Source organism: Rhinopithecus roxellana, chromosome 4 (assembly GCF_007565055.1).
Source record: "Rhinopithecus roxellana isolate Shanxi Qingling chromosome 4, ASM756505v1, whole genome shotgun sequence".
NCBI classification, from domain to species: domain Eukaryota; kingdom Metazoa; phylum Chordata; class Mammalia; order Primates; family Cercopithecidae; genus Rhinopithecus; species Rhinopithecus roxellana.
Window position 1 is genome coordinate 7,530,340 of NC_044552.1, and position 22,049 is coordinate 7,552,388.

Genomic DNA, 22,049 nt, shown 5'->3' on the forward strand with positions numbered 1-22,049 from the left:
CGGAAGATCAGAAGTCCCCCAGGCTCTCCTCTACCCACTACCACCCCACCCCCTAAAGGGAGCTGCTCTCTTGACTTCTAACATTGAAACTGTGTTTTAGTTCATGAAGTTGTAAAGCTCTTTATGTTCACACGAATTCACTAAATTTATCGTTGTAATTTATTTGGAGCTCTTTGATTTCATGGCTTATGTTATTGGCCATAGCCAAAGGACAGTTTTCACTCACATTCCTAAGTAGAGGTCAGTGACACATATATATTGCAAGGTGTTGTTCTCTAGGTAGAGCACTTCATCTTGTCTTTTTTGATTTCAGCACGTCTGTTCCTGCTGACTTCAAATGATTGTCAAGTGGCTTGACTCAGATGGTAGCTGCCTATTATTGCTGCTAGTAACATATTCATGTACAAAAATAACAGGGAGAGGTTGATGCTGGGAAGGAGCATCTTTTTAATACTGGAAGCCATCATCTACTTCGGTCAAAGTAAAACAATTTTTTTTTCTCATAATGAAAGGAGTTGCATGTGGAAACCTGGGTTAGCAGGTGTCTGAGTTACCGGGCACCATTTTTCTGATTTATTAATGATGTGTTAGCACCATTTCTCAGAAACTGATATTCCAGAGAGGTGCCCAGTCTTTTATCAGATATATGTATTGCAAATATTTTCTTCAGTCTGTGACTTGACAAACCTCTTAGTACCTTCTGGCCTGAAACTCTCTAAGACTCTCAGTTCAGGCTTATAGATGACTGTAAAGCCAAGTATGGGAGAGATTCCAATCATTCTCCCTGCAATATAGGGTTGGGATTGTCATTTCAATTAACAGACATTCAAAGCGTGCCTTCTCTGGATGCTGAGAACACAGAGATAAAAAAAAAAAAAAAAAAAAAAAAGATGCCGTTCCTCCCCTACAAGAGCTCTCTGTCAGGTGGGGAATCAGACTTGTGAACAAACACCAGAGTAGAGACCACAAAGCCTTTTTGCCTTGAGAAGTCCAAGAAAGCCTCACAGAAGAGAACACATTTTTAAAAAAAGTTCACCAGCAGAACCTTGAAGAAAAGCCATTCTTCTTTGAGAAAGTAGCATTTCAAAAGCCCAGGTGGAGAGAAAGTTCACAGCCAGGGTGAGGAATAGCTAACATTATATATACATATATATCTATAGATAGATGTATATACATATGTGTGTGTGTATATATATATCTATATTTGAGATGGAGTCTCACTCTGGCACCAGGCTGGAGTACAGTAGTGTGATCTCGGCTCTGCAACTTCCACCTCCCTGGTTCAAGAGATTTTCCTGCCTCAGCCTCCTGAGTAGCTGAGACTACAGGTGCATGCCACCACGGCCAGCTAATTTTTGTATATTTAGTAGCGATGGAGTTTCATCATGAAAACATGATAAAAGACTGGGCACCTCTCTGGAATATCAGTTTCTAAGAAATGGTGCTAACACATCATTACAATAAATCAGAAAAATGGTGCCTGGTAACTCAGGTTTCCACATGCAACTCCTTTCATTACTGGAAAAAAAAAATTGTTTTACATTTGGCTGGAATGATCTCTATCTCCTGACCTCTCCTCCCAAAGTACTGGGATTACAGGCGTGAGCCACTGCGCCCAGCTACTAACATGGCATATTTTTTAAATGAAACATAATTTAAAGACACCTATACCTGAACCACCTGAGTTCTTGCTAAAACAAAGATTTCTAGGTTCTATCATTTACTGGATCATAATTTCTGGGGTTCGTGACCTGGGAATCTTCATTTTGCCAATCCTTCCAGGTTAACTCTGTTCCACACAAAATTTGAGAAATGTTCCCCTACGACAGTGCAGAGGTAGGGTGAAGATAAAACAGGAGGGCTGGGTGTGGTGACTGGCACCTATAATCCCAGCACTTTGGGAGGCTGAAGTGGAAGGATTATTTGAGGCCAGGAGTTTGAGACCAGCCTGGGTAACAAAGTGAGACCCATCTCTACAAAAAATAAAAAAATTAGCTGGGCATGGTGGTGGGCACCTGTAGTCCCAGCTACTCAGAAGGCTGAGGTGAGAGGATTGCTTGAGCCCAAGAGGTCAAGGCTGTAGTGAGCTGTGTTCATGCCACGGCAGTCCAGCCTGGGCAACAGAGAGGGACCCTGTCTCAAACAAACAAACAAAAAACAGGAAAAGTAAGTTAGAGTCATATGGCGAAGGGTTTGTGTGATGAATAAAGGGCTGGTCTCCAGAGTTTCATATGGAATGGTAATCTGCAGTCACACTGTGTGGTAGGTATTACTATCTCCATATTATAGATGAATAGATGAAAACTTGGGAAGGTAAAATAGCTTCTTCCCAAGGGGCTTGTAAGCAGTGGACCCATGATTTGAAACCAGGTGTATCTGAATACAATGACCATACTCTTAGTCATTTTACTGCACTTGAGCCACTTTCCTGATACATTTGTGCTGACCAGGCTGCCTTTCTTACCCCATTCTCCTTGCAAGGACTCCCTCTGTTGGGTGCAATAACTTGGATAGACTGGGCCTCACTTCAGACCTCTGTTACCCCACAGGGGTATCTAGGCAGCTGGAGCCCTTTGTGTTCCGGACTACAGATTCGGGGACCCAGGGGTGAGTCCAGCTTATATGACTTGCATTCATCAGTAGCACAGTAGATTTGATTGTTACTTTTCCTGAGCATTTACTCAATTTCTAGTGACAACTTTTAGTTTCATGGTCCAAACATTTGATGATCTCCGTAAGCAGCTGATGGTTTGTAAAGATACTGTCTCTCTTGGGTGAAAGGTGACAGAATTTAGCTAGAATTGCTTCTGTCTATTTTTAGTTCAAATCTATTAAGAATATTATACCAACCAGGAATTTAATATCTGGACTGGTAAGTTTTGTATTTGTGGGCTTATGTTTGACATCTGACTGAAATTTTAGAAATGAAACTATAAGCTTTCTCTGTGAGTATGTCTATATTTAGAAAGGCCTTTACTTCTCATTGTGTGTGTATTATTTTTCCACCTCCTGATAATATTAATAAGCTAGATTATGAAATCTCTTAAAGAATCTCTAGTCTGGCTTACTTAGAGATAAATCAGCATTTACATAGATTAAATATTCCCTTATTAAGACAAATTAAGAAAATGGAACCTCCAATGCTTTCAGTGTGGAGACTATGAAAGGTATTGTTATAGAAATTAACTCAGAATTTAGAAATTTAATTTTATGTAATTTCGGTATGTTTTTGGCAAATTAGTCTAGTTTAATATTTTGATTTAATCAATACAGCCAAGTTTTCTCTAATTTATCAGTGTTAAACACCGCATAAGCATAGATTTTGTTATACTTATACAGATTTACTAATTGAGTAAGCTAGCATCACTTCTATTAAATGTTTAAATGAAAAAAATGTAAATTTGTGTTTAAGTAATTTTGAAGAATTATTTTGACAAATTTTATTTCAGCAGTAATTAAGTTATACAATGTGTCAGCTTGAAGATAATGTGCAAAGTCTTTAGGAAACATAAAACCTTGGGCCAATAATAAATTGAGTTAATGAATGGATATCCAGTAGCTGCCTAGATAATTTCTGAGAAAAGTAGAATATTGAACATTAATTGCTAAACATCACTTGAAGTTTATATAATTTGTCTCTTATTTTATGTGGTAAAAATCTGTATGTATCTATTAATGAATTTCTGGCACTTTGAGAAGTTACACTAGTAGAGATGCATGTGAACACAGAAAACTGTAGAAGTGTCTCAGAAAAGGAATTTTATTTGTCATGGCCAAAGTTAGGTAAAGTGTAATGGATATACAGACAAAATTTTCAAAAACAGCTTTATAGGCCAGACACAGTGGCTCAACCCTGTAATCCCAGCATTTTGAGAGGCTGAGGTGGGTGGATCACCTGAGGTCAGGAGTTCGAGACCAGCCTGGCCAACATGGTGAAACTCAGTCTCTACTAAAACTATAAAAATTAGCCAGGTGTAGTAGGGGGTGCCTGTAGCCCCAGCCACTTGGGAGGCTGAGGCATGAGAATCGCTTGAACCTGGAAGGTGGAGGTTGCAGTGAGCTGAGATCATACCACTGCACTCCAACCTGGGCAACAGAGTGAGACTCTGTCTAAAAAAAAAAAAAAAAAAAAAAAAAAAAAAAAAAAAAAAGCTTTAGAAAACTAAACTAAAATTTTGTTTTCTTTCTGTTGAATGAATTTTTTCTTGTATTGTTGGTTTACTTTTGATAAAAGATTATAAATGGTTATTCTTTATCTTCTGTGCAATCTGCCTAGAAAACAAAGTATCTGTGTCTGACTAGAATAACCTGGTTTATGCTGACTTTATGTCTTAGTCTGTTTGGGATACTGTAACAAAATACTGTCAACCAGGGGGCTAACAAACAATAGAAATTAATTTCCCACAGTTCTGGAGAATGGGAAATCCAAGATCAAGGTGCTGGGAGATTCAGTGTCTGATGAGGGCCCCTTCCTGGTTCGTACATGATGTCTTCTCACTATGTCCTCACATGGTAGAAGGGGCAGGAAAGCTGTCTTGGACCTCTTTTCCAAGGGCACTAATCCCATTCATGAGGGCTCTGCCGTCATCACCTAATCACTTCCCAAAGGCTCCACCTGCAGATACCATTACTTTGGTGATTAGATTTCAACATAGGAATTTTTGGGGGATACAAACATTCAAACCACAACAATGTCCTTGATTATTTAAGAAAACAGTTTCTTAGGAAAGAGCTAAGCTTCTTTACAATCATGTTACCTCTTATATTTACTTTTTAAATTTTTTACTCTTGTTTTAGTCAAATATGTATCCAAGTATTGTTTCTCAGTATCCCATAGTCTTACTTAACCAAGCGTTCAAATCACCTAACAACCTTTGATGTTTATCTTCCCCAAACACAATCTTAATGATTTCTTTTGCACCTAAAACTATTTCTGAAAAATTTCAAGGGTAGAGGGCCTGGAAAAGTAAGAAGATTCGTCCTTTTATCTGCAAAGATGAAAAAGAGAGATGCTGGAAATAATTCGGTGTATTTGATATGTTACAACTGATGAGTTAGCAAATCAGATTTGCTTAGCTTTCTCTAGGTAAAATGTGTCTTACTAATATTTCAGAACGTGTGTGCTGTAGAAATCCCTAAAGAATTGTCCACACCATCACTCTTCATATTTTTCTATTTGTCACGGTCCTAGTTCTGCTGTGCCTAGTATTATACAATGGTACAGTGCTATCAGTCATTCAGTTATTTTTAAAAATATTAATTTGGTCACAACTTTGATTCTTTGATTTGAACCTAGAATCTTCTAGGTCAGTGGTTTTCAGCTGGGGATACATATCACCTCCCTATGGAGTTTTATTAACACATAGATATTTAGGATGTACTCCAGACTCATTCAGAATATATTCTTGATATATTCTTGGTATATTCTAACTATATGCTTGATGTATTCATGGTATATTGTGTCAGGATTACTACAGTTATTTATCAAGATTTTTTTTCCCTGTAAAAATAATGTTCACCCATGATATAGTTTGGCTCCGTGTCCCCACCCAAATCTCATGTCAAATTGTAATCCCCATGTGTTGATGGAGGGGCCTGGTGGGAGGTGATCGGATCATGGAGGCGGACTTCCCCTTGCTGTTCTTATAATAGCAAGTGAGTTCTCACAAGATCTGATGCTTTAAAAGTGTGTGGCACCTCCCCCTTGGCTCTCCCTCTCTCCTGCCACCATTGTGAAGAAAGTACGTGCTTCCCCTTCACCTTCCACCATGATTGTAAGTTTCCTGAGGCCTCCTAGCCATGCTTTCTGTTAAGCCTGTGGGGAATCAATTAAACCTCTTTTTATAAGTTACCCAGTCTCAGGTAGTTCGTTATAGCACTACCTGAGAATGGACTAATACAACCCAATTTTGTAAATCAGATGTAATCGCCACTCTTCTTTGAAAATAGGGGAAATTACCACGTTGTCTAAAATCTTTTGGATCTACTTCCTAATCTTGTTTTGCGTGCCACACGAACAGCCGGATTTCCTTGTCAGTTGCATTATTGTTCTAATGACCTGTCACCAGATCTTTCACTTTTGAAAATTATCAGTAAGAAGTGAACCACAGTGATATTTTATGTCTTTTGTCATCTACAGATAGTCTTTGTTTTATTCTGATGCATCTCAGTCTTTGCAAATCAGCTACAGGCCATAGTGCTTGTCCTCAGCGTGGTATCTTCTCAAAGCCCTGTAAAAAAGGATGATACCAGATTGTCCTTCACTTTTGCCAGATACTTTTGGGTACAGGCTTCTGATGGTGTCACTTAAACAGCTTTGAGAACACACCAGTGGACTGAGTTAGGATTCCTAGAACTCTAGCCAAGAAATGAAGGGGTTCATGAGACTCTTCACTCAAGACTGAGTGAAATAAGAATTAACTACACAGCACTGAACAAGCTGACGAGGACTGATTGTGTTTTTTGTTTGGAATATGATCATTCTGATATTCTGTTTTCTGGATATATAGGGAAGCCCTTTCTTTTTCCTCTTAAGCTATCTATAATACATGGCAATTTAGATTTTGCTTTCATAAACTGAAACTCAGTTTATATATGCAGAGAATAAGATACCACTTATGAAATGAAACATTCGATAGTGGCATTTTATTCTCTCTGCCTGACTCCTCTAGAATTTGGAAACTCTTATTGAATATTTTTATTTTCATGGCAACATAATCATTTGCCTAGGTTCAATAAGAGTCTGTCCTTCTTGTTACCATGACAAAACTGAAAATACAGGTTATGCAACTAAGGCAGTGCTTGGAATGTCATAGTTGAGAATGATGCTCATTTAATCAGATATGACCAGATGTTTTTAAGAAACTAAGGTTGGTTTTATGGAAATGATGCTTACAAAGCCTTCAAGGGAAAACAGGCCTAATACCTGGTTTACAGGTCCTCTTCCTTATAGGTGACTAAGGAGGTAAAGAAGGTCATTTCCTGGCAGGCCTAGGAATCCTAGGATATTTGGGGGACTTGGAGAAAAAATAAATTTGCCCAGATTTATAGGTACTTGATAGGTGAAATCTGGTAGCAATACTAGCCTCCTTGTGAAAATTTCCAAAAAGCAAACTTAGAAGGCCAATATGGTAAATTACCATTCTTGCTGTACCGATCTGAATAACCATGCTAGAGCTAATGAGATGGCTTGTAATGGCAAGAATAATCTTTCTTTGAGATTATTCTTGATCTGAAGTCAGTGACTACACAAATAAATTTTGCATTTTAATGAAAAACTATACATCAGATAGCACAGTCTTCTGGGTTATCTCATTCTAACCTTGTTCGTTGTTTTTGAGCTGTTTGGGTTTGTGGTTTTTTTCATGTGAATAATGATTAATATGCAAACTGTCTTGTCTGGTGGAATTTTAATTGACTTTCTCCCTAGCTGTCAGTTTTTCTACCTATCTGTAAGTTGGACTGGATCCTGTAACCTTCCCAAATTATCAGTCCTTATCAGATCTTGCAATCTTTCCGGTTTCCAACATTTTTTTCAATTTTTCTTGCTGCTACCTGACTCAGTGTCACTGAGAACTAAAATCTGACTACCCGGATCCATATGAGGACTCTAGGTTGTCTTGTATCTGGGTCCTTTTCCCTAGGATCTGAAGAAGCATTATAAGCTAAAATTTGCTATATATACTTCAAAGGACTCACCACTGTAGCAGACCACTCATGGGTCCAGTTTGCCCCTGGAAAAGCACTGTCTGGGCCACTAAGAAGCCTGTGGAATGCTAGAGTCAGTCATGCCCTGTGAACAGCACCACTGAAAGCAAAATGTCCTATTCAGTAGCTCTAAGAGACTCAAAGAGTAGTGTTACAAAACTGAAAGATTTTCCTCCACTGACCTCTTTGGAATCCACTGAACTGGTTACCCTCGGTATTCAATTTCTGGCTCTTTAATACACCTTTGATACTTATATTTCCTTTTTTCTTTTAAGCAACCCTCGTTTAAGGTGCCTAATCCCCAGAATCCCAACACAACTGACCTTGACATTATCTCTCTACAGATGCTTCAGCTGTCTTTGTAGGAATAACACCAAGACTCTTGGAGAAATTATTTCTGAGACCTTACTTCACCCCACTCAGGAGATTTATGATGGTCATTGAGTGTTTCCTTGATGAATGATATTCATCCTGAAGAAAACCAGGGACTGACCATGTTGAATTTCATCTGAGTCCTGTGTCCCTCAACAAATCTCCTCATTCTTTATGTCCTGAGACATGGGTAACTGCAAGGAAACACCCTGCTCTCACCTCTTCCTTTCCACCCTTTCTTCATGGTTAAGAAAAGACCATCTCCATCCCTCTCATGACCACCAGGAGATTCAGAGTGGCTCCCTCGTTTACTGTCTCTATAAAACCCAGGTTTCCTTCCTTTCCTTGAGACAGTCTTCATTAATTTTCCTTATTGTAATAGCCTGAATAAGATCATCTCCTTAATTGTCTAGGGCATTTTGTCTTTCACCAAACCAAGGGGTACTGCCTGCCTGTGGCCACTGATCAGGGCAAAATGATGAGGTTATATGGAAAGAACCACACCAGTGACCAATGTCAGAGCAGGGTCAATTGGTAATGGTACCTTAGCAAGTTATTCAAACACAAGGAAGACACCTAAGTTGACAGGTGGGTTATTCCTAACCATGTATCAAGAGGGAATTCTTGACATGGTGAGAGGAATTTTGTGACCATGCATTAAGGAGTAGGAGGTCAACAGGACATTTGAACTATAAAATAAGCTTACATTCAGTAAGTACTGTGATTTTTAGTGTAATTATTTCATTGTTTTATAATGTTAACAAATATAGTTAACTTCTGAAAATTCAGTCAAAATCTGTTAGAGTTGCTTTCTTTCTATTTTTAAAGTCATACCCCAAAATTTCAATTCAATCACTGCCACTTGAAAATTAGAGATTTCTGTCCTATTGTTGGTGTGTTGCTTTAAGATTTTTGACATCATTGAATTATGGCAAGATAAATCATCTTTTAATGGTCTAGATACCTGTTCACTTTTCTTATGAGTCAGTCACATGAGCATGTTAGGTTATGTTCTTTTTATCAAGTCATCTATAGACAAAGCATTTTACTGAGACTTCTTCACGCCTTTGATTCAGCTTTAAATTTCTCGAATGGTATCCTGCTTAGGAATTCAAGGCTGATTTCTCACTGTTTCTTTACATGAAATCTTCCCTGAAACCACCATTTCCCCTCCCTGCCCCCAGGCAGAGTTGATCACTGTCACTTTGATACCATCATAGGACTTGATTATCCCATAGTGTAACCTTTATCACTTTGGATTCTTCTTAATCAAAAAAGCCTAATGAATGAGGTTACCTGGTTCCTACCTCTTCACTAGCTGCCTGACCTTGCATAAGTTACTACTGAATTTCTGTCTTCAAGTTTCCTCATCTACAACATAGGATAAATACCTCATTGGGTTTTAGTAAGAATGAAAGGAGCTGATGCATGGGAAGTTCTCAAAAGACTGTCTGGGATATTAGTAAGCACCACATGAACACAAGCTATCAACATGCACCGTCTCTTCGGTTATTGTGAGTTCCATGAGACGTTTGTTATTGTGAATTCTTCTTCCACTCTAAGCTCTAGGTCCACATATCTAGTTGACTATTTCACATTTTACCTGATCGAACAAAGCATATCAAGTTCATTATGTCTACACTGAAATATTTACAGGTAAGATGATAATGATAGCTGGGACTGGCTTCAAAGTAATTCAAGGAAGGAGGGCAGGATGCAGGTAGAGATAAAACAGCAGCCATCGTATCTCAACAACTATATAAACTATATGCTAGGTATATTGGCTTTATTACACCATTCTCTCAAATGTTGGATGTATTTGAAGATAACCACTGTCAACCTAGATAACAGACAGAGAGAGACTCCCTAAAAGAAATTGAGCTGGACACAATAGCTCCAGTAATCCCAGCACTTTGGGAGGCCAAGGCAAGAAGATTGCTTGAGCCCAGGAGTTCAAAACCAGCCTGGGCAACATAGGGAAACCCTATCTCTACAAAAATGTTTTTCAATTAGCAGGGCATGGTGCTGCACACTTGTGGTTGCAGCTACTTAGGAGGCTGAGGTGGGAAGGTCACTTGAGCCTGGGAAGTCAAGGCTACAGTGAGCTGTGATTATGCTGTTGCACTCCAGCCTGGGTGACAGAGGGAGACCCAGTTTCAAAAAACAAATACATTAATAAATGAAAATAAAACTTTATTGATTCAGGGATGGACACTGCAATGAAAATACACATGCCATAGTAAACTATGTGCATATTCAAGGAGGTAAAGCTAAACAAAGATCATTAAAGGAAAAATGAGGATAAAAAAAATGATGTTATACATCATTGTTTTGAGATCATTATTCTTGGCTACAATTATCAATAACAAGGGTGACACCAGTCCCAGGGTATACAGGCAGTTGCTGGGGAGATGTCTTCACTGAAGTATTTTTTGTGTAAGGTTGTGATGGCCTTTGTGCGAGATTGTGGTTTTTGCAAAGTATTCTGTAATAGCTTTGGTTATCAGGCATTTGTGCGTGAGAATTCTCCCTTTGTCCCTTTGTGACCTTTCCTGGCTCCATTTATCAGGGTTTTTTTGTTTGTTTGTTTTGTTTTTTGAGACGGAGTCTCGCTCTATCTCCCCGGCTGGAGTGCAGTGGCCAGATCTCAGCTCACTGCAAGCCCCACCTCCCGGGTTTACGCCATTCTCCTGCCTCAGCCTCCCAAGTAGCTGGGACTACAGGCGCCCACCACCTCGCCGGCTAGTTTTATGTATTTTTTAGTAGAGACGGGGTTTCACCGTGTTAGCCAGGATGGTCTCGATCTCCTGACCTCGTGATCCGCCCGTCTCGGCCTCCCAAAGTGCTGGGATTACAGGCTTGAGCCACCACGCCCGGCCTTTGTCAGGGTTTTTAACACAGGTGATTTCATTTTGATTCTGACAACTTTCACACCATGGTGACAAATTTAAAACTTAATACGCTCAATACTGAAATTGTAACGTTTCCCAACCTTTCTTCCTAGTCTGGTGCCTATCTCAGTAGATAGCATATTTTTATTGTATAGGCAGAGTAGCAATGGAAGATTTTTGAGATGGGGGTAATAGCAAAAATTATTTTTAATTTCCTTGTAGCTCTGTATTTATTGAAATTATAACTAAAGCATTTGGAGAAGATTATTGTTATTATTATCATGGTGAAATGCAGGATGGGTTGGAGTAGAAAGAAGTAGAAAGGATACCCCATTGTGTCAAATAATTTACCACTAGTGTGGGGCCTCAATAAAATAAGATTTCAGCTGTGTCAACTCTGCAAAGGGAGCCCTGGAAATGGGTCTTATAAATCTTCTGTTGTCTAGTCGCATTCTGGTTAGAAGAGTATCACCTTCACCCCACTCTTACTGAACACTGGAACTCACCTCTGTGTTTATTCATCCATTGAATAAGCATTTATTGAATGATATATTATGCCCTAAGCTCTGAGCTCGAGGCTGTAGGCACCAGAAAAGGGGGAGGTGCTGTGCTGCAGCCTGGTCTACAGGTAAAGGTAGAGAGATATTGAGTGTGCTTACACAGGGCCAAGCTCCAGCATTTCCAAGAAGCCAGAGTGGTTCTGAAGTTCTGAACTGATTCAAGGCTTATTTTGATCTAAGGTGACCATATGTCCAAGTTTGTCCACAACAGTCCAGTGTGTAGCTCCATGAGAACTGTTAAGAGTATCACCAAGTACTGTCAAATATGTCCCAGTTTAAATAATAAATTATAGGGCCACCCTTTCCTAGTTCCAAATTAATCTAAGAGGGCAAGATCTAATCTTACAGGCAACTCATCCCTCTTGTTCCTTCCTATTCCAGATCTAGGGCTCTAGGAACCCCTGGTCTAAGGCAGATCTTGACTTTGGCAACCATAAAATTGCCCTGCTAAAAATCTCCAAGAAGAAATTAAATTCATGCACCCTCTGTGGAAAATAGTATGGAGAGTTCTCAAAGAACTAAAAAGTAGATCTACTGTTCTATCCAGCAATTCCACTACTGGGAATTTACACAAAGGAAAAGAAGTCAATGCCTCAAAAAGACACCTGCATGAGTGTGTTTATCACAGCACAATTCACAGTTGTGAAGATATGGAATCAGTGTAAGTGCCCATCAACTGATGAGTAGGCCAACAAAATGTATTATGTATATACACCATGGAATACTCTTCAGCCATTAAAAAAGAGCTAAATGATGTCTTTTGCAGCCACTTGGATGGAACTGGAGGTCATTATTCTTAGTGAAGTAACTCAGGAATTGAAAATCAAATACAACATGTTCTCACTTATAAGTAGGAGCTAAGCTATGGGTACACAAAGGCATACAGAGTGGTGTAATGAACACTGGAGACCCAGAAGTTGGGGAGGATAGCAGGGGGTAAGAGCTGAAAAACCACCTACTGGGTACAATGTACACTACTTGAGTAAGCGATGCGCTAAAATCCTACACTTTACCACTATACAATTCATCCGTGTAACTAATATCCACTTGTACCACTAAAGCTATTGAAATAGAAAATGTGTAAAATGAAAAAAAAAATTAAAGTAAAATATTTTTTATTTTACACGTTTTCTATTTCAATAAAAGACACTTAAGGTCTTTTTCTTTCTCCCAAAGGGCACCAGAGCATGAGGGAGGGGAACATATAGAGAGAGGGGCATTGACCAGAGATGACAGTGCAGCGGGACACCAAAGGTGCATGGGCAGAAAGATTGGGTGCCAAATCTCCATGGGCATGAAGATAATGTCATCTCACTCAGCGAAGCTGTAGAGAGAATCATTTATCAAGCAGAGAATGGTTTCAGTACTTTTAAATCTGACACACAGGAGCACATACCAGTGAGACTACTCCAGTTTGTAAAACACTGAAATTATTTCACACTGGTTAGTAAATAGCCCTAGCAACAAGAAGCTTGGAAATTCCACCCTGACTGCTCACCCCTGCCCCAGACCACAAGATCCCCTACAAGCCAACATCAGGAGGTTGAACACCTATCCCAGGCAGAGTCCACCAGGAGCCTGCCCCACAGCTCTGTCCCCGCCTTTTCTAATTGGTCAGCGCCCATGCCATGTCAATGGTAGCTTAATATTGTGATTATTATCCCTGGATACTTCCACAGCAACTTACACAGAAGGGAACTGGAATGACTCGGAATGTGAAAAATAAGAATAGGGTGCAGAAACCCAGAAGACTCTAAATGGGCAAAACTTCATGCCGGACTCCCGATGTGATGCGTTTCTGAGTTGTGGGCAGCTTGTCATCCCTAGACCCATCGTTTCCATCATCCATTGTCTCTAAGGCCTAAGCCCTTCTCTTTTTACTAGCCAGTGGCACTAGCCCTAGATCTCTCTGATTACTGCCCAAGATTTGAGGAAATGTGATGGCCGCTGCCATCACATTCATCACTGTTTCCTCCAATGTGTTGGCTCTCTGGCCAGTAGTTGTCAGTGAAGTTGTCCTGGCTTCATGGCACCAGATTTGAGGCAAGCTTTGTAAATCTAGCAAGTTTTCTGCCAACCGTGCATTGTCATAAAAAGAATGACTCAGTAAACAAAAAATCATACAACAGAGATGTTCAAAACTAGGACTCAGGGTACATACGGAGCTTTGATCTTCCTAAGAGAATAAGAACAAGTTCATTCCACTCACAAGCTGGAAATAATTAAAAGTTCTTAGTTATATTCTATTTTATCCTATAGACATTTACTTACTGATGCTGAGATGGTCAGCCTCCTTATAGTCCTTTATTCTTCCCCTACATTTCTTCTCTTTTTCTCTTTCCTCTTGAGGGGATGGGTCTGCTAAGCATTGTCTACAAGGCTGGGAGGCAAAGCTTTCATAAAGACTGATTTTTGCCTTTAGTATCCAGAGCCTTCTAGCAAGGTTTGCCTGGGCATCTGTTTCTGCAGACCTCCAGGGGCCCTCTGGCTGAAACAGTCATGCTTAAGTTAAGTGTTCAGGCTCCAGAGATGCTACAGTTCCTTCTGTGATTTTAGGTCAGTCACCTCCCTTTTAGGGCCTTGGATTTTCACCTGGAAAGACAAAATGTTGCTCTTTCTTAATGTCAGCAAGAGTTCCCCTGAAGGAGCTCTAGGTTAGTCCAACATCCAAGCTGTGTTTTGCAGGAATACAGGGAGTATCGAAGCCAGTGGGCTCATCAAAAAAGACGCCAATCTCTGGTGGTGCAAATGAAGTACCCATTAATAGGTGTTCCCTCTGCCCTGGCAAAAGTCACCACATTCCACCTAGAGTTCTCTGGTTTCTGGAGTTCTGAGATCAAAGCTTGCCTGGGCTATCAGTGTAAAGAGAGAAAGCTGTCCTAAGTGGCTTTCCAGAAACCATGCTTTTACTGGAGAGACAGCCAGAAATGTGACAGACCATCCCCTCAGTTTACCCTTCAGTGGCCTGTAATATAATTGAATTTTTCCACTTCGTGTTTGAAAAATATTAATTTTCTGTGAGTCTCCCAACTTATTTTACTGCAAATCCTCATGCCATAGAGTGTCTACATCATCCCTTTCATTTTTCCTACTGGATACTGAAGTAGGAAGCATGGGAAAAGAGGGCTTAAGGGTTTGACTGATGAACAACCCAACCAAAACTCTTATCACTCTGACTTACTATGTTGTCCTTTGGACTGTTTTGTTTGGTGGCTTGTCTCATTCTGACGTCCTCTTAAAATGTATTAGATCCATGCCTTCTGTGCTCAGATCTTCAATTTTTTTTTCATGCCACTTCAACTTCTTTATATAATCTCAAACTCTTTTTCAGAGGTATGAAATAAACTCCCCCTACTCCCTTAGTTTAACAGATGAGAAAACTCATGATACAAGGAAATTGAATCGTTTGCTCAAGATTAAATACTGGCCAAGTTCAGACCAAGCACCTTGTCAACGTCAGCAAACCTTCACAATTTTCTTGAAAGTCACACACTGAGAAACAGTTTACTCGATAAAGTAAGCTTTATAAACCATTCCCCAAAGACATTGGACTGTGCCTTAAAGAGAAAAATGAGGATCAATGAGGACGGAGACTTTGCCCAGGACATTGATCATGCACGCCCGAAGATTGGTATTTGAAATCCTTCTGATGTGTCACTGTTAGGACAACAGTGATCACTACAAGCTAATATTTGTTAAATGCCAGGAATTCCTTCAGACACTATTAGAAAAGGGCAATGAAGATTCCCGAGGGCTGATCAAGCTCTTAGAGAATTCAGTTAGTAGTGACGAGTTGCAATACTGCAGTTGCAATACTGTGCTCTCCAGTGATTTGATAAGGCCAGCCAAGGCAAAGTGGAGAGGAAGTGGTGCTTTGTGGCAGATGACCTAGAATCAGTACCTGGTGTCTCTACCTCCATGGGCATATGGCCAGTCCTAGGCTATCACGAAGAAGCAATGGTACTCAATGTTCCTTAAGAAACAAAATCCTTAATGTGAGAAAATAAAAAGCCATTGGAAACCTCTACTTGCTCTGAGCAGGCCATTTTCTAAACGCAACTCTGGTGTGTAACTTTGTATAATTAGGTATGTTTTGGGGGGTTGTCTTGCCATTACTTCCTTCAGTCCATTAATATGGAGAAAGCATCTCTCACCACACCATCGGCTTAAACTGTTGAATCCTGCCTAATAGCCTGAGCCGAGTTAATGGATGAAGTCCCTGGAGAATTTTCAGGTGAAGGGGAAGCAGGAGGCTGCTACCCAAGAGAAGACAGAGGTATTAAAGCTGCTTTTTTGTTTTGTGTTTTTACCTCAATGCAAGGTGAAACCAACATTGAAGAGATAGGTAAAATTCTTTATATAATTAGCTTAGACTGTAATATCCTTTTAATTGTCACTTTTCTACAAAACCATCTTTAACCATTTGCCTTTATAATTCTTAATCACTTTGGCCCACTCCTTAGAAATTTCAGTAATGATTCAAAATCAGTACAGTAAGGAAAAAAAAATATTTATTTTCTAAAGTCATTACCTTGACAGGCAAAACAAAGCATGTTCTCAATTTCATTTAGAAATACATATTTTAAAAATACATAGACCAATATGGCCTGCCCAAACAGATATTTAACATGGTAAATATAAGGAATAAATTGTTTGAATATAAATATCTATAAAAAAATAAGTACGTCAAAATTCAATCCAACCTCTTTCATTAGCCAGTTATATAAAGGAAAATAATTTTACTGCTTTAAAGCATAACAAACACTTACTTTTCAATATATTTCATAAACCATCCTATACCATTGTGTCTCCAAAAATCAAGGACAGGGAATCTCCTGATTTAATGATCTTTTTTTTTCTTATGGATCAGAGCTAGTAGATTACCATGAAAATATTATATCTACTGCTGACACATTAGACCAGACTTCTACGAGGCTAGGATTTAGTATGGGGAACGGAGGAAGGGGCAGCAGGGGTGGGAAGAGTTTGAGGAGGCAATAATTAAATGTGGGAAATACTTCTGCCAGAGTGCAATATAGGTGAGGTAGACTCATATTCATGAAACATATCCTGATTTAAGGCAGTAACAGTTTCATTCAGTTTTGCATTTTACAAATTTAAACAAAAGTCTTTTTTTTTTTTTCTTTTTACTTGCATGTTTGTCTTTTGAGTATGTTTTCAATTTGTGCATTCCTTAGAAAATCTTTGCGTGGACTTTGGAGTTTCTCCCTGAAATGTGCCAGGCGCCTGAGTCAGACACAAACACTCCCTTAGGACCTTCGTCAGAAACTCCACCCTGGTATGGAATCTCCTTCCTCTCTCTGGAGGATGCCACCCGAATTCAAATGTCACTGTGCTGTTTCTGCTTTCTGAGAGGTCCATTGTCATCCCCAGATGAAAGAAGAGACCAAAGAAGTTACCACCGATGTAAGCCGATGAAGACAGTTTGGGGGAACTCCTCAACCTTTCTTGGAATGTTTTGAACGAGGACGCTGGTTCGTTGCCAGTCAGGAACAAGCAGAGAGGATGCTCCTGCTCTGATCCCAGCCAGGGTGGAGAGTGCAGAGTCGGCCACAGGGCTCTCCGTGGAGGCTATGGCTTCAGACAGGCCCCGAAGGTCTGTCACCAATGTGCTCGGTTGTGGGTCACATAATGCTCTCTGGAGGGCTTGGCTTTCAGCCTGGGATCATGAAAAGATGATTTGACACTGTTTCTCATGGTCTCCGTCCTAATAAAGCAAGATAAGAGAAAACAAATGTTATCTTAAAAAATCACCCTTTGGCAAGAGAAACATCTAAAATCAGAATCTGGCACAAACAAAATCTGAATCTGGCTGTGAACTTTCACCACCCACCGCAACTCTTTGATAAAACTTCAAGTGATATCTATTACCATTGTAAAAATAAAGCTGGCCCCTATGCTTAGAATGGGAGAGAGGGGTCATATGGTCAAGTCTAAGGGGAATTGGGCTGTAAATGCAAGTTTTAAATAAACTAGAAGTGTTCTGGTTTCTTCTGTAGCCCCAACCCAACTTTCAACACAATGCAACCCTGCCTTGAGGAACTCAGCTAGGTTTTGAATAGTTATGGCCATCTTAATAAATGGACAGTGATTTAGTTGAAAAGAGAGAGAAAAAAAAGTAGTATACAGTAGGCCCAGAGCAAATACTTCATGGCAATTATTTTTAAATATATATATATATTTATTTATTTATATATATTTTTTTGCAGGCTTAATGTTTTCTTTTTACAGGAGAAATACAGAGGGAAGAACTGTAATGTTGATTTAATAGTTGGCATAAAAAAAACTCATACAAAATTCCAGGTTCATTCAGAAACTGATCTCGTGGGGAGCATTACTGGCCTCCAACCATAAGCATGGAAACTCTCATGGCAGGTGTGAAGAAACCGATAGCTGAGGCTGCCCCACGAATCAGTAATACACAACTCAGAAGTAGTTCATGACTGCCTGCCCTGAGCTCCGAACACTTTAATCATAGGACTTCTTGCCACTGGATTTCTAGAAAAGTTTCCATAGACCACGATAGAGAAAAGCAGAACATGTGATAGATCAGAGAGTAGGTTTCCTCCTTCAAGCTTGTGAATTCCAAAAAGTTTAGGATTTGGAAGCATTATCACCAAAGAGCAGCTCAGAGCAACTCTATGATGTTGCCAAATCCAGATCCCTTCTCTGTCCCAGCGCATGACTGACCAGGAAAAGAGAGAGCTTTTTGGAATGACATTGGCTCTGCACCAAATACATTTCCCTATTAAAAAAAAAAAAAGATCATAAACCTGAAAAACAGCATGTTCTAAATCCTACCAACCCTACCTAATGACTTTATTTTTCCTTTGACCATCTGAATAACTGCTACTTGTTGAAGAATTTGATTATCCATGACATTTTGATTCTTTTTCTAAATGTCCTCTCCCCAAAATGATTTTTGATTTCTCAGGGAAAGTGGCAAATGCATTGACTCAGAGAGACAAAGGCTATATATAACCAAATGACAAAAGTATCTCTGGATATATTTTGGTGGGGAAATCTACCTATAGATGAAATGGTATGTGCTAAAAGTACAGAGGACATCAGTTTGCATTCCAGAGCTTCATGGAAATATTTTAGAGGGATTCTTTTGCTCTTTTTAATCTATAGGATGCATAGATCTCCTCTGTTACTGTTTTCTAAGTCTTTCCCCTGCCCAGGTAAGAAGGGCTGGAGGAACAGAACAGGCCACTGGCATCACTGACCAGGGCTAGTTGCTCTTGTGAACCTCTTACCTAATTTTTCTTCCTTCCCTCTTACCTGGTTTGTCTTAGGTGTTCTTCTGAACTTCCGATTTTTCTTCCTCTCACTAACTGCTGATAAATACACTTTTTCCCAAGCTTGGGACAGTCTTTTCCTTTCTTATGGTTATTCCAGGCTTTCTCCATAGTGTCTTCGGCCCTGTTAAAATACACAAGGAAAAACATTTCAGCAATCTTATCTTCGGCTTTACCCTGACTTTCAATGTCTCTGTTACTCTCTCTAAAACAGGAAGGCAGCACCATGACAGGAAGGAGGTCAGAAGGCTGTTAAACTGATTGAAAAAGCAAAGGTGTTTCTGCTCACCTGAGTTCTTTTCCTGCTTGGCAAAACTTCCAGCACTTCTTGTCTTTTTGGCTAGCACATTGGCATCTATTCTCACGGTCTGTTGCCTTTGTGGGAAGTAAATTCTCCAAGGCTCGTTTGGACCTAGGGCTTCCCAGTCCATATGGAACAACGTGCCTATTATCCAAAGAGAGAAAGAAACTATATTAGCATAATTAATAGTCTTTAAAATGACATATGGGCACACTCATTCCACTGGGCATGCAAGGAGCTCATCACATAGCACTGGGGAGCGTCATTTCAGAGGGTAAAGTGTAACAACAGCCAGGAACACCTGTGCATCAATGGCCCTGACTGTTATGTATCCAGGCAGGAGAAAACAAGTTTTTCTAATTCAGTGGAATTCCATTTCAACTCTTCACAAAGTTCAGTTTCTTTTTGACACAAGCAACATTGCTTTTTTGTCAACGATTAGGACATGTCTGCTTGGCATCTGCTTTATATTTTCTTCCTTTTCTAATGGTCTATTTAGTTAACAACTATTTGTGGGTATGCAGTGGGAAGAAGTTTCAATGCAAAACCATGAGTCACAGGATTTTTAAAACCCATTTTCAATTCCAACCAAGTAGGATACTGCTAAAAGTGCCACCACTCCCCCACCGTCCCCGGTGGTTGGGGGAGGAGGAGGCACATGTACACACATTTCTCCTGCCAGTCAGTGATATCATATGGTTGTGGAAGGACTCATTGCCAGAGGGTTCTCCAATAATTTCCAATGTGTCTATTTTCATTCTCATCTAAGAAATAAAGTCCTCCCTTTGGAAGTATCACCTTAGTAATTATTAGGCTCCTTGTGGTGTTTGGCTTGGTTTGATATTGTTTGGATTTTTATCCCCCTTTGCCATAACGGGACATTGTATGCACAGTAAATGCGTGCTTGTTTATGACTGCTTCTGATAGATGATGAACTAGTGTCCAGGGCAGAAGGGGAAAAACTGCTTTTCTTCTCTGTAGGTGAAAGAGAAGCCTATGGATAGTATTTCTATTAAGGTTCTGAAATGGGCATTTCTAAAGGGAAAATATAGCAGCAAAGGAAATCCAGCCTCCAGTTCTAGCTCTGCTACAAACTCACTCCTGCACTAATGACTTCAACGCTTTGAACCGAGGTATTTCTGTAAGTAAAATTAAGAGATTCTAACCCTCTGTATAATCCCTTCTGCCTCTCAGTCTCCACTCTTCCACGAGAAGCACAGGTTGCACTAACCCACATCTGAACTCAGCAATTTTTACCGAAACCCCATCAGATGCCACTGTGAGTGTCCCCCTGAGGCCCTCTCACTGAAGCTCCTCATTTGAAATGTGCAGCAGCCTCCTGTTTGTCGTCAGCTCCTTCTATCTATCCCATCACGAGTAGCCTGAGCTACAGGGCCTCAGAAGACCCTCCCCTTGGTTGCTAAGAACCAAGCTGTCGTTATTTTCAGGAATAGAGGGAAATTGTCCCCACTGAGGCGCTTGGATGTTGTTAGAAGGGCTACCTTCAGAGTCCCTAGAAAAGAGACCCTAAAACTGGGCTCCTGGTGAAGCCAGCACTCATGAATGACCAGGGTTACGATGCCCTCTAGAGACTTACTCGGGAGTGTTGACCCAAATGATGTCCAAGTGGCAGAAGTAGACACACTCTTTATCCATCAGGGACGAGCAGGAGCAGCGCTTGGACCGGCGGAGCCGCCAGGGTGGGCTGGGAGTGGGTTTCTCCCCGCCGTTCTCACCCACCGTGCTGAGCTCAGCGCCTAAGACCGCTGGGGAGAGAAAGAGCAGGTCAGTGGGGGATGTCTCCTCAAAGGCTGAGAGACATGCTGGATCACAGTAGAGTCAGAGCTAGCAGAGCAGATAAAAGCAGATGAAGCGCACAGCCTGCCATCAGCAAGAAACACAGAAAAAAGGGCTCTTTATTTTTTCCCTCCTTAACATGACTTCACCTTTTGCCTCCCCCTCATGCCCTTGGCTTATCCACCTTCAGGGAGATTATACAAATGCAGAGGAGACAAACACCTGAAAAGGGATTTCCCCCACCCCTCTTGAAGCAGGCTAGGCGAAATGCTTTGGAATGCTGTCTGTTGAAAATCTGGTTGACTTCTACAAGGAACTTGGTAGGACAGCACGGTCTGCTGAAGCTTAACATTGGCACATGACTAAAGACAAGAAATCACACTGTTATTCCTAGATTTGGGGCTACTTCCCCATTCAGGGTGACCCTCTTTTTAATGGGTACCCACCCACTTCACATCCTGTGTAGGGCACAGGGTACCCCAGATGATAGATACCTTTCAAAATTAGGTGGGGAAAATGATTGGAGAGAGAAATTAACTATACAATATTCAATTCAGGAGGGTAGCTCCATGGAAACCAGTGACCTAAGATGGAGCTGAGAAGCAGGTCAGGGTACCAAAGGAAAGTTTCGTGGGTTTTGAATTCTGAATCCCTGGGCATCAGGCTTGTGTGGGATCCACTGCCTCCCCCTTCTCCACTACTGCCTTGCCTCTTCCTCCTGACAATTTAGCCATGCAGCTTATCTGCCCAATTTTGTACATTTCAAATGATCAGACACATTCCAGGATTTTCATTCCCTTGACATCCTTTCTCTTTAGTCAGGGTCACGAAAAGACAAAAAAAGTGCACTGACCCTAAAAACGGGGGGACCGGGGCAGATGCACATGCACTGCCTAAATCCTTAAGCAGCCAAGAATTATCCTAGCTCGCCTTCCAGGACAGGTGAATAAAACTGAAAGAGAGCTCACACTGTTCTGGGTGCCAAAAACCTGCCGAAAGAAACCTAAAGTCAATGATGACAAATTTTAAAGAAAACATCTGCTTCACCCAGAAACCGCCTGCGGGGGGGTGGGGGGGGGCGGTAGTTAGTCAACAGACT

General features: G+C 40.5%; 1 protein-coding gene across 2 annotated transcripts in view; it reads right to left on the reverse strand.

The window, feature by feature from the left end:
• Nucleotides 1–16,019: 16,019 nt before the first annotated feature.
• EDN1 (endothelin 1) overlaps nt 16,020–22,049 on the reverse strand; it is an 8,910-nt gene continuing 2,880 nt past the window's right edge. For both annotated transcript variants that reach the window (XM_010357142.2, XM_030929644.1), the window contains exons 3-6: nt 20,751–20,919; nt 19,142–19,297; nt 18,836–18,976; nt 16,020–17,258 (exon numbers count right to left, since the gene is read on the reverse strand). In XM_010357142.2, coding sequence (XP_010355444.1) covers nt 17,153–17,258; nt 18,836–18,976; nt 19,142–19,297; nt 20,751–20,919 — 572 coding nt within the window. In that variant the 3' untranslated portion in view covers nt 16,020–17,152. The remainder of the gene's footprint in view (nt 17,259–18,835; nt 18,977–19,141; nt 19,298–20,750; nt 20,920–22,049) is intronic.